This window comes from Scedosporium apiospermum, assembly GCF_000732125.1.
Source record: "Scedosporium apiospermum strain IHEM 14462 chromosome Unknown SEQ_SAPIO_0044, whole genome shotgun sequence".
Classification (NCBI taxonomy): Eukaryota; Fungi; Ascomycota; class Sordariomycetes; order Microascales; family Microascaceae; genus Scedosporium; species Scedosporium apiospermum.
The window spans coordinates 655,526-668,628 of NW_015971745.1; the positions used below are offsets into that span (position 1 = coordinate 655,526).

General features: G+C 51.7%; 2 protein-coding genes and 2 pseudogenes across 2 annotated transcripts; all 4 read left to right on the forward strand.

The window, feature by feature from the left end:
- Nucleotides 1–247: 247 nt before the first annotated feature.
- SAPIO_CDS1031 lies at nucleotides 248–451 on the forward strand (annotated as a pseudogene; the record flags this gene model as incomplete).
- Nucleotides 452–938: 487 nt separating this feature from the next.
- Nucleotides 939–1,970, forward strand: SAPIO_CDS1032 (annotated as a pseudogene; the record flags this gene model as incomplete).
- A 4,207-nt stretch (nucleotides 1,971–6,177) lies between these two features.
- Nucleotides 6,178–7,914, forward strand: SAPIO_CDS1033 (PEPAd; the record flags this gene model as incomplete). The annotated part of the gene is made up of 3 exons (XM_016783935.1): nucleotides 6,178–6,375; nucleotides 6,436–7,534; nucleotides 7,610–7,914. The coding sequence occupies 3 exons, from the start codon at nucleotides 6,178–6,180 to the stop codon at nucleotides 7,912–7,914; spliced, it is 1,602 nt and encodes a 533-aa protein (XP_016645961.1).
- Nucleotides 7,915–9,473: 1,559 nt separating this feature from the next.
- On the forward strand, nucleotides 9,474–11,424 carry SAPIO_CDS1034 (Transmembrane amino acid transporter; the record flags this gene model as incomplete). Its single annotated transcript, XM_016783944.1, has 3 exons — nucleotides 9,474–10,481; nucleotides 10,594–10,756; nucleotides 10,823–11,424. 3 exons carry the CDS (start codon nucleotides 9,474–9,476, stop codon nucleotides 11,422–11,424), a joined length of 1,773 nt encoding a protein of 590 aa, XP_016645962.1.
- Between the last annotated feature and the right edge of the window lie 1,679 nt (nucleotides 11,425–13,103).

Below are 13,103 nucleotides of genomic sequence, written 5' to 3' on the forward strand. Positions count from 1 at the left end.
CAAAGCAAGACTCCTTCTTAACCTCATTTCGAACCTCGTTTGCGTCGGTTTTCGAGGATCGAATCTCGGAATAAGATCCTTTGCAAACACGGGCGTTTGCCTTGCAAGCAGTTACAGTCCTATACCGCGGCTTTACAACATTCGACTTTCCTCCGCTTCTGCCTTTTCACAAAACAAGCCGCCGAGATATACTTAAGAGAGAAGCTCGAAGCTTTCGGAAAAAGTACCCGCACCGAGTCTCAATAAAATGCCCGAGGAAAACAAAACCGAAACCGCCGCGCCTACCAAGCAGGGCGAGGAGAAGGTTGGAGGCTTCGGTTTCACGGTGGGTGGCTACTTTGTTGGAGTAGCCACAGGAAAGAATGCCAATGGGGTCGGCCTGAAGCTCCCTGGTAGCCTCATCGGCGTCGCTATCTTGAAGAAGGAAGGCGGGGAAAATAAGAGCAAATAAGGACATGATGTTCAGAGAGATGTGATGGTGAGAAGTAGATGAAGGGGGAAGCAATGGATTTAGGGGATGGTGGGTTGAATGCACCGCCACACCCCGCATTTCCATGTAGGTAGTCTGGATTGATTTGAAGTTGGGATTGGACTGGACTATGTCCACCACCGCCATCAAGTGTTGAATATTGGATTGGTTAAATTGTCCCTTTAAGCCAGATCAGATTCCATCGTGAGCACATGCACGTCATCTCTCCCTTTTAATACCACCACATTCTTGGCTGTTGGCACATTGATCCAAAGTACAGACCATACATGCTAGTCCCCTGATGAAATAAAACATGACGAGCTAACCGCTGCCACGCAAGGGGTTCCCCAGCTTCATCAACTTTATCATCACCTCACGAGCTTAAAGGACCGTCAAGTGAGACCACCGCGGGTGTCTAACATTCCTTGGAGTTCGATTCTGGCATAGACCAGATGTCCTGTTGAGGATCATGTCCCGCGCGCTGGACAAAGATGTCCTAGAGTCACTACGCAAGGGAGATCCTCGGAGAGTATTTAACGAGATATCGCGAATATTCGATAGTCCAGAAGAGGACGGGGCGCTCCTCGAGATTGAATTTCTCGGAAAGGCACACCCCTTACCTCCGGAGACATTCTTTCTGAGAGACGGGAAAGATGTTGGTATACCAAAACTTCGCCTATTCCAGGCTTTTGCGGCCGCCTACAGGAGTCTGAAAGAGAATCTCACGGGGTGTAGCGAGCATCAGGCTTTGATTACGGAGGAACTACGGAAGGCGACTGTAGTTCTCTTGCTCGCGGACCCGGAACATCTCACGGCCGCCAATTATAGGAAAAGGGCCATCCTTCAGGATCTCGGGGATGGAGAGGACGCTGCTTCGTGCCTCAGACGGGAAAAGTACTTCCTCGACAGCATACTGACTAGCCGGCTCCACCGACACACAAAGTCGCCGACATTATGGAGTCATCGGCGCTGGCTCCTGGACCAGTTCAAGCGACACGGCATCGAGATCGACGCATGTGCCGACCTCCGGCAAGTGGTTTTTGTCTCGGGGGAGCGCCACCCGAGGAACTACTACGCGTGGAGCCACGCACGCTGGCTCCTAACAACTTTCGTTACGAGGGAGGCTGCCGAAGCGACTTTACACGACATGATTACGGATGTTCAAGGCTGGTGCTTGAAACACCACGACGACATCTCGGGCTGGAGCTTTCTCCACTTCCTACTAAGCAGCAGACGCGGGACGAAAACCTCGCAGCAGGACACTGCCTCGGCGGTGTTTGGCTCCGTTATCCGGATGGCCGAGTCATTCAGGTGGCGCAACGAATCCGTTTGGTGGTTTCTTCATGCGTTAGCTGCTGACGACGACGACCTTCTGAGACAGGCAGACTTGTCACTGCTGGAAGATGTTGGCGGCAGGATGTTTAGCTGTTTCGGCTCGGACGAGGCGAGGTTGGCTTGCAAGTGGTTCAAAACATTTGAGGCGAGGAGGAGGTTGGACTGAGGGACCCGCTTTTTCTCCTTCCTTTTCTTTTTCTCCTGTTGGTTTTTCTTTGCCTTCAGGGATGTTTACTTGTTTTGGTCTGGAAACGTTTCAAGTCGACCAATTCTTCTCAAACTAGCGAGCACCGGGCATGTTCTTGACGCCACAGAAACAAGATATAGAAACAATAGATATTTTTGGTCGCCCTTTAGTGTTCTCAGTGGAGTGTCCCGAGCCATCGGTGTCGTAATACTTAGTCAAAACACGGGTTCAATGAATGTGCATTGTACTGACAAGAGTGCTTCTTTCGTATCATATATCAAAAGCGTGGATTTTACCCTGGAAAGGAATGTCATCTACGCCTAAAGACCAGCCCCAAGTAGTTCATCGACGATCTTAACTTCAATGAGCAGGGTCTCGATGTGTAATCTGCCAATTCACTAATTGGTAGCCACCTTCCTTACTCGAGTCGTACTTGTTGACAGAAGGACACTTTGAACCAAACTTGTAGAGTGGACACGGCGTGGAAATAGTCTCTCACTCAAGGCGGAAGAACCACCTTGGTATGGATGCACATGTCATACTCTGTGGACGACTGGAAACTGTTCGTCGACTTGTGGAGAAATATCCGCCGCCATGCAAGCTCGCGTTTCACATCTCGGATTCCTGCTTATGTTCTTTCAATGTGGCTTATCGGGCCTGATGATTGAGCTTGTGGTTAATTCTCATCAACAGTCCAGCGAATCTTGAAGGATCAATAGAGAACATGAGCGACCTCCACCTTGGCACTGCCCCCACTGCAACGTAGTGTACAATTTGCACTTGTGCTCCCGATACTCCCGAGAGATGCATTTGCAATTGGACCTGGACCCGGACTGTCATTCTCGATGGCACTCTTAATGTCTGCGTCTGTGCGAAGCCGAAAGTACGAAAGGACTGTGCTCCTTCATTCATTCACAAATCCCAGGCCAGGGCATTGATCTTGTGGAGCATTGAGGCTTTTTCAGCGCCCAGGGATCAGTCGATGGAGTAATATTACGAAGTCTAGATATTTACTAGTCGCACACTAAACCAGACAGCTGGAGGTCGAACCCCTGAGCATGAGCAACAAGAAAGACTTTCCTGAGCTCCTTGTCCGTGTGACAAGGCGATGAGGCATGGCATAAATTAATACTCCTAGAGACTGTTTGAGTTGGTGTCTTATACCGGGCCGGTGAGGACAGGTGTGCCATGCAAGCTTATCGAAATATCCAATGTCGTTGGGTCCTCGAGCCTCGTATTCCTCGATCAATAATCGCTGATGAGCACCACCTGCCGCCACGAAAAGCCAAGTGTGTAGTGCTGACCACCAGTGGAAATTTGGGTCGACATAAGGTCTTAGACGGTGCGAGTCCCCGACTCTCGGAGTTTGAGCTTGCAGACGCCCGTTCTGGAAGATGGTGTGCAGTGTAAGAGGTTCCCCTCGGTCTACGAACTCGGTTTGTGGAGTATGCGGATGCGTACATCTGGGAGTGTACGAAATACAGAGTGGAATGTCAATCTTTCCATCTTTGAACCTGGGAGCTGCTCCACTGCTCGAGCGACCAAAGTCGACGGTATTATGATCAATGATCATCCAAAGCCTAGCGTTTGCCTCGAACCGGTGGGGTGCAATAAGTGATAGATCTTGATGGTTTGGCTATACCTTTCTAAGACCCAAGCACTAATTTTGCGAAGGGCTCTTGAGTTGGAGTGGCGGTTTGAGATCGAGGCTAACAAGGCAGGGTCCAAGGCGAGGTGACCTGGACGTGGTGGGGGATGCCTGACTCAGGGGGAAGAGCAAAGGCGGTGATCTATTGGGCTGTGGTCCATGTGGTATTGGGTCTGAGATGAGGCCGGTCTTATCAGTTAGCTAACAGGGACAGAGGACAAGATATGACCACTGCCCCGGAAGATTAAGCACTGGGTGCTACCCCAATCTTGAATGTGCCAAGTTATGGTGGACAGAAGCCGATCACGACGATCTGACACTCGGACATGGCTTGGATGTGATGCTGAAATGTTGGGGAATGAATTAAACTCGCAAACTATCTTGATTACGCCGTATACTAATCAAACCCGGTGACAAACAGCACAGGGTTCACGTTCCTGGATTCGACATTCTGAACACACATTTTATGGCTGGTTCCTCTAGAAACAATTGACCAATGGTGGCCTCAGCCAAGACGACAGGGTTAGCTTATTTAATTAGCAGCAGATCCTTGCCATCCTCGCTCAAGATAAAAAGGGGAGAGCATGCAAATCGCCAATGACGCGAGACCTCGAACTACTTCTCACGTGGAGACAGCGCCGCGGTCTTTCCGGCAGGCGGCCAATCAGGGCAGTGGAATCTACAGCTGGAGGGTACCTCGAAAGTCTCGGCTGGGCATGTCGTCGTCCCATTTCGTCATGGTCTGAGCCGGGGTGGGCCAGGTGGGACCAAAGATAATAAAATGCAGCTTCCGAAAGGGTTCGTAGCAGCAGGCCTTGGGTGGCATCAAATGGCCAGTAAACGAGAAAATGAGGAAAACGAGGTTGGAGAAATGCTAGGGAAATCTAATGGCGCCGCCAAGCGATTGGACCACATGCCCCGTCTCCTCGGCTTCTGCGGACTTCTCTTCGACCCCGGGTTCTTAACTTTGTACTATATGTAGTGTATAGTGCTCCGACGAGGATATTATGGATTGCGCGGTACACTAAAAACCTCGTACGGCTGGTAATACAAAACCGCGAAACTGAAAGCGCGGAAGGGTCCGACGAGGTGGTCTGCAAAACGACATCTTGATGCTTGATTAAGCCAGGGCTCACCATGACTGAGCACTTCATCAAATTTAAGCCAAAAAAAATATCCAGGTCCCCTGCTATGGGGTCATCTCAATGTACACGACCTTAGTACAAAGCTATGGTTCAAAGTAACTCTCCACATTCTGTCTGTGCCAGGACACTTTTGTCAAGGTGCCTCTGAGTGTCATTCTCCACAATGCAGTACTTCGTCATGTCTTCTCGAGGACCAACATACGAGGCGTGGAGTACCTTGTCAACTGACCCCGGCCCGAGATACGACATGGCAGCCATTGTACGTTATACCTACAAAATCTGCTTTGCAGCGCGCAATACGAGGTACAAGATACTTTCATGTATCCACTTTCCAACAGAACATGACCTGTGGTCTTGGGAATTTTGATGTGCAGGATTACTGTGGTATACTTCAATGTTCGTATGCACTGCACGCCTCCACGCGCCGCCTGTGCCTCTTGACCGGGCAGACTGACATACTATGTACGAAGTAGTCCCCATTGTACCCTGATTATTATTATATGATACTTCGGAGAGAAGCCAACTTTCTCCTCTACTACCTCTTATCCCCTCCCCCCTCTCACTCCCCTTCTTACCCTCTTTTAACGACGTCGTTGTTGTCGTCGTCGTCGTCGTCGCCGCTGCATTTCGCCGCCGCCGTCGTCAACGCTCCACTCACTCTCCACGCCTTCCTCCGTGGCGTCTGTCTTGCGCCGTAAGGTCCCACGGCCCCGTACCGTACCAAGACTTCTATCTCCTTTTCTTCACTCGCCTCCTTGAGCGTGCATCTCTTGATACACTAGTTTCCGCCTCGTCTCTTCATGAACCAGTTTTGGCTTGTTTTCTCGGTCCCCGTTCTTCCGGTACATCGCATAATCTCGTAATAGCCTCGCAATACTTCGATCCTTGAGCCGAATGGAGTCTCGCTCGTTCACCCGCCCTCTATAAATCCCCCGTCCGCAGTGTTCCTCCCCCGCCGTCACCCACTCTACGCTTCTTGGTAGTCAAAGCATTGTCTTCCAAGTTGTGGCCGGTCCCGAACATACGAACATCGACATATCCCTCTTCTCCAGGGCTGGGCGTACAAACCGAACTCTTCGCTTCTCTGTATCGATTTTTTTTTTCGTCTCATTTTGCTTGTGTTCTGTTCAGCTTGACGCTCTTCCTAATCGCCTTTTACATTACGCATCACCACGACAAACTGCAGGACCAGTACCAGACAGTGAACCTACAGAGTAGTCCATACTTGCTTAATTGGAAGTTGTGGCTGGTTTTCCTTGCTAGGGATTCTCTCTCTCACGTTGCCAGATGCCCACCATCTAACAGCTAGCACACACCTCTGGGGAGCGCTTTTGGCTGGGTTTTCACCCACCTCTAGAACCAACTTTGTGAGCTGTAATCCTGGCAAACAAGTATGAAGATTTTTGTTGTCTTTGTCCAGCTCTTGCTATGGGCCGTATCCACAAATGCGCTGTTTATCTGGGAGCCATGCCGAGTCGATGGTAGCTGTGGGGACGAAGCCGAGGCCGGAAAACGATCAACAGTCGATTCTGGAGACGAGGTGAAGAGGTCGCCTGTTACCGCTGGCATTCATCGGGTAACCGAAAGAAAGGTATGAAGCTTGACTCCACAGGATCGAGGCACTTCGAAACTGACATTCTTTTCCCCATAGGTCGAGGATGCAACCGAGGAGGATGTTCTTCGTGAGGCCCAGTGGCTGTCGAGAAAATATGTCCGACACCGACCGACTCGGCTCCCGGCACGGGTAGCCAACAAGCGAGACAACCAGTACGCCGTCGTGGAACCGAAGAAGCCCGAACTTTCGAACGCCGTCGGTATCTACCAGGATGGGAAAGATTATGCGTACTTCGTCAAGGTCCAGCTAGGCTCGACGAAGGAGCCCATGTACATGCTTCTCGACACGGGTGCGGGTACGACCTGGGTCATGGGCTCGGATTGCACGGCGGACCCCTGCACGTTGCACGATACCTTCGACCTGTCCAAGTCAACCACGGCAAAGGGCCTCGACTCGAATTTCTCCGTCAACTACGGCTCTGGATCCGTAACCGGCCCCAGCGTCGAGGATTCGATCCACCTCGGCGACTTCGATATCACCATGAAGTTCGGCGTTGCTGATCACACGTCCGATGATTTTAAGCATTTTCCTTTTGACGGCATTCTCGGCATGTCCATGACAGAGACGAAGACGGAGACATTTGCTGTCAAGCTCAAGGAATCGGGGAAGCTCAAGTCGAACGTATTTTCCGTCTACCTGAACCGCGGATCCTCCGGACAGAACGAGGGCGAGCTCACTTTGGGTGGAATAAATGAGAAGAAATACACCGGCGAAATCAGTTACACCAACGTTCCACAGAAGACCACGACCGATTGGGCAATCCCGCTCGACGACCTGGGCGCTGGCGATAAGACGCTAGGGATCAAGGGCCGCTTGGGCTACATCGACACCGGAACTTCCTTCATTTTCGGACCGCCAGAGGATGCGAAGGCTCTCCACGGTCTCATCCAGGGAGCATCGAGTTCGGATGGCGTGAACTGGAAGGTTCCTTGCGACACAACTCAGTCCATCACGTTTACCTTTTCCGGCAAGAGCTACAATGTACAACCCGCAGATTGGATTAGTGGTCCACCCGAGAATGGCCTGTGTAAGAGCAACATTTACGGTCATGAGGTTGTCCCCAATAGCTGGCTTCTCGGGGCCGTCTTCCTGAAGAACGTCTATGCCGTCTTTGACATGGACCAACTGAAGATTGGTAGGTTTTTGAGCCATCACTTGGTTTAGCCCTTATGCAATATCTCTCTCATGTATGCTAACGCGCGATGGATAGGGTTCGGTTCTCGATCCGCTGAAGCTCCCGCGCCGCCGCCAAGTAGCTCGACCGAAAACAACCAGGCAACGACAGTGTCTCCCGCTTCAGTCTCGACAACAGGCGTACCACCCATGGGTGTAGGCGGTCCCGAGACTTCGCGAGCGGGCGGTTCTTCGGGCGGTGCGGAGGAAGCTGCAGCTACCGCCGAGTCTCCCAACTCATCATCGGAGTCTAGCCAGGCTGGATTACTGTCCTGGCGGTTACCTCACAATTACCTGTGGATGATTGTACTAGCTGTCTCCGCATTCGCTCATGTGCTGTAAGGATCAATTGATGAATCTGTGTATAAAGAGGGAGGATGTGGTACCGGAGAATGGAGTCGTGGAGTATTTGGCTCCTTGTGTTGATAGGTATCTAGCCCAGGCATGGGCGAGGGCACAACGAGGCGCGTACGCCTTTGCATATACAATCGTTATTTTCGACCACGAAAGAGGAGGAAGACAACTACGTTTGCAACATGGCATGGAAGATGACAACACACAGTTTTTAGGCATCTAACGGTATTTTGGCTACATTCGCTTGTTTGGTTTTACTTCGATTCTGTCTGTTTTTGCACATCAAATGATACCCGAAATGGCTGGAGAAGAGAGAAGAGGAAAACTCTTCAGGGTCTGGGACATACATATATACATAAGAGGAGGACAGAGAGAGGTGGGGGATGGAGAGCCCCCCCAGAAGCCTCTCTGGTTTTACAACCTGTACTACCATTGTAATAAGACTAGGATTAGTTGAAAAGAAGGATTAACATTCTGTATTCTCCGTGTTGGATTGGAACATTGGATAGGGACTTCTGTCCCTGTAACGATCGGATCCGGTACGAGGTACGAAGTAGTTCATCATCAATTGATGTCTGCGCCCCCTAAGCTGATCCATTTCCTACAAGTAGAAGATTTCAGGGGGTCAGCGACGAGCTACTAGAGTGGTTGATATTAGGGAACCCTGCTGGCTGCGGCACTAATTCATCCTGGGCAAGTGGTAATAATATCAATCAATCTTGATCTTCGGTCTTCCGGGGGCACGTCGGCCCTGGGTCTGAGGAACTATCTCACCCCGAAGCTCCGGGAGGCCGAGTAATCTTGGGTTAGGAAAAGGAAGCTGAAGAGTGTTCGGCATCTAGACATATGCATTTCCGTAAAAATCATGTCGGTGGCGGAGATTGGTGACCACCGAAGGAGACTTGAATCAGCTCTGGGGAGAGAATTGAGGAGAGGCTATCAAGTACCAAGTACAAGAATCGCGGCGGTATTCATCTTGAGCACAGCTTACAGTATGATTTTGGACGTATAAAGAGCATAGCATGAGGCATTGATAAGAGCACATCCAGTACATAGGTATAAGCTCAGATAGTGCATGTGCTCTCCAAATTTCCACGCGGCTTGGGAATGCGAGTTTGCGAGATACGCGGGATTCCGCCTAGCGCAACGTGCTGAGGGCGAGGTACCTCGATGAGGCAGCAACGCTGGAACTTTAAAATTCACTGGCGCTGAAGCTGTAACATTTTAAACCATAATTCGCCCCTGATTCGGCATCTTCCGTCACTTCCGCACCCCCCGTCTGGCACCCGTCCGCGTTCAGTGTTTCTTCTTTCAACGACACATTGTTACATTGCTCAACCCGTCAGCCATTTTGATTCTGGTGAATTTTCCCGTGTGATAATACATACGATCCTGGCCCCCAGTCAACTCTTCTCTTTTCCTTTTTGTTTCCGACTTACCCTACTACCGATAGAAAAACCGACGAACTACAGTTTACCTTCACCAAGCTCGAAACGGAACACAGGACCGTCACTCCTGTGCGCAAAATGCCAGCGTAGCCCACCACAATGGCCAAGGCCAGGACCGACGGAGCCCCCAGGCGCGAGGACGGCTCAACCCCTACCACAACGACAGCACACGAAGAGGAGACGAGCCTTCTCGCCCCCCGAACATCCTACTCGGACGATGAGCTCGACTTCCCCCCAGGCGCGAACAACCATGGGCTCGCCGCGCCCGCGCCCAACGGCGACTTGATGAAGCCGCCAGCCAACAAGCCATCCCCCAGATTACAGGCGCGGATACCGTCTCCGGTGCTGGTGACGTCGCCGCGGACGCCGCGCAGCGCGAATCGAGTGCGGTTCGACCTGACGCCCTCGGTGTTGGAGCCGCCTCGTGACTATACCATCCGGGAGTCGACGGACGACGAACGGGGCTCCTCCTTCGAGGTTCTCGATGGTTGCGATAGCGACGATGATGACAGCGGCGACGATACGAGAAGCAGTCGTAACTCTCAAACGCGGAGACCGTTGCTCACAGATATCGAGGCGCCGTCGGTAACGGTAGCCAACGGGCCCTGGGGCGACGGCGACGTTCACACATGGGCCGAAGAAGAGCGCCGACGGCCGAAATCGGGCCTGCGGTCTGCCTTCATGAACATGGCCAACTCCATCATAGGCGCAGGCATCATCGGCCAGCCCTACGCGTTACGGCAGGCGGGGCTCGTGGCGGGCATCGCGCTGCTGGTGGGGTTGACGATCGCGGTGGACTGGACGATACGGCTCATCGTCGTGAACAGCAAGCTCAGCGGCGCGAACAGCTTCCAGGGAACGGTGCAGCACTGTTTCGGTAGACCGGGGTTGATCGCCATATCGGTGGCGCAGTGGGCGTTTGCGTTCGGGGGCATGGTGGCGTTCGGGGTGATTGTGGGGGATACGATTCCGCATGTGCTGCAGGCGATTTGGCCTTCGTTGGGGGAGATGCCGGTGTTTGGGTTGTTGGCGGATAGGAGGGTTGTGATTGCTGTGTTTGTGCTGGGGATCAGTTATCCCCTGACTCTGTATCGAGATATTGCAAAGGTGAGTCTGAGCGGGAGGAAGGGGAAAAGGGGGGGAAGGCGGGGTTTTAGATTTGGTGATGCTGTTGAATGTGGACTTTGGAGCTCGGTTGGCTAACACGACGACTCGGTAGCTCGCGAAAGCTAGCACGCTAGCACTCGTCAGTATGGCAGTGATTATAGTCACTGTCGTGGTGCAAGGTTTCCTCGTCCCGAAGGAGGAGAGAGGGACCATCACCAAGCAACACCTATTTATAAACGACGGCATCTTCCAGGCTATCGGCGTTATATCATTCGGTAAGAACAGGAGACAGTTTTTGTCTTTCTTTCTTCTCTCTCACTAACACAGATCGATCTCCCCAGCTTTCGTATGTCATCATAATTCCCTCCTAATCTACGGCTCCCTCAAAACGCCGACCATCGACCGCTTCTCCCGCGTAACGCACTACTCCACCGGCATCTCCATGCTCGCCTGCCTCGTCCTCGCCCTCTCCGGCTTCCTCGTCTTCGGCGACAAAACCCTCGGCAACGTCCTCAACAACTTCTCCCCCGACAACACCATGGTCAACGTCGCCCGTCTCTGCTTCGGGCTCAACATGCTCACCACCCTACCCCTCGAGGCCTTCGTGTGCCGCGAGGTCATGTTCAACTACTTTTTCCCAGGGGAACCGTTCAACATGAACCTCCACCTCATCTTCAGCTCGAGCCTCGTCGTCTCGGCCATGGTGCTGAGCCTCATCACTTGCGACCTCGGCGCCGTGTTCGAGCTCGTGGGGGCGACGAGCGCGTGTGCGTTGGCTTATATACTGCCGCCGCTGTGCTATATTAAGTTGACGGCGAGATCGTGGAAGACGTATGTTGCGTGTGGTGTCGTGGCGTTTGGATGCTTAGTGTTGGTTGTGAGTATTTTTCAGGCGGTGGAGAGGATTGTTAGTGGCGAGGGGGGTCCTGCGCAGTGCATGTAAGAGGAAAAGGTGAACCCAATTCGAGACTTGTTGTTACTGCGAGGCCCTCCTTTTTTGTTATATTACATTCAACTGTTCTTTTGTCATGTTATGGATGGAAACACATTTTGTTTTGTGTCTGTGTTTTTTTCTACAAGTATAGAGAAGAAAAAAAATGGGGTTAAAGTCAAGCAACGGGAAGCATGTCGTATGGAGTCTGATATGGATGGTTTTAGATGGAGGGTTCAGCATGTTTCTTTGAAACCTGGGACGATAATGTGCCTGGCGGTAGCCTTTCTCTTAGCGTAGGATATCAATGTTGTAATATATATGGCACCAGGATCTATGGTATTATCCAGGTCCCTCTCTGAGTGAAAGAGTTAGAGAAGGGACAACGAGAGACGTTATCACGCCGTGTAGACTGTAAGCGAGGTAAGGACAGGATAGCATGACATGTGGGAGTGATAGATGACTAGCCAAGGCTTCTCCAGGCATAACGCCGAGGATCAAGTCTCGAATAGACTCGCGAAGCTTCTCGCGGAAAGGAAAAGAAGCCAAGTGGATCCAACATGGGCCTAGAGTCTAGACAACAACGATAACGAGGCGGACAGGCCCAAAAGTGTAAGAAAAGAAAAAGCTTCCGACGAAGGGAAAGCGGGAACTTAGGGACCCTAGCATGGCAGATGATAGGTCTGTGTGATCAAATAGCAGCGCTATGAGCGGCTCACGATGCGGCCAGTGTGGGTGAAGCAAAGAGGGCGGGGGTGGTTTCTCTCGCCTCGACGCGGTGCTTAGTTTGGATTGGATGGCGGAGCGTTGCTTTCGTGCAGTTCTGATTCCGAACGTCTCAGTTTTCGTATCTATTATCTAAGTCCAATGTTGTTTGCATTTCGCTTTGCCCGGTTTCTGGAGATGGCCGACGTCGTCTAGGGATGTGGTAATGCTAACATATAGAATAGAGAGAGTCTTGAAGAACAAGTAAACTTCAGTTCTCTAGATTAGAAGGGGTCGAATTCGAGAGGAAGGAACGCAGGAGCCCCGCGGAGACATCACGAGCTTCCCCAGAAATTAGAGAACGAGTACGAAGATTTCCAACTGACCGCCTTGAACAAAAAATGTTCCCGACGCAACTCCTCACGTTAAAGGTCAGACCAGTAAACAGAAAAATCCATCATCGTTGGACCACTTTTCCATCTAATCCCCCCCAGTCACAACTTGTAAGCTGAGGTTTCTGCATTCATCAGTTTCGAAAACAAGAACTCTCCATCCAACACCACGTCGATCCATCCCATCCATCCCAACCCCCGCACCCACCCCACCCCCTCCTTCACACACACACTCTCTCTCTTTCCATCATCTGCGTATAAGTTGAAGGGACCTTCCACTCTCCCAGCTTGCCTAGCACTTCTCTCTTTTCTCCTGTCCGTCCCCACCGCCGAATCTCTCTCTTTCATTTTCCAACCCCCAAAAAAGGAACTTCGTTTTCAAAGAAAATTTATTGAAATCCCCAACGACAGTCACCATGCAGGAACTCGTCAACTTCCACACCTCTTGCCCCAAGTGCGGTGCCGCCGCTGGCGGCTCCAAGACTTGCGGTTCTTGCGGCGCCGTATGTTCGCTCTCTACCCTCTCCCTGGCTCTCTTCATTGTTCTCTCATATAACTAACCCGATTCTCTCTCGATTTCTAGACTTGCCCCAA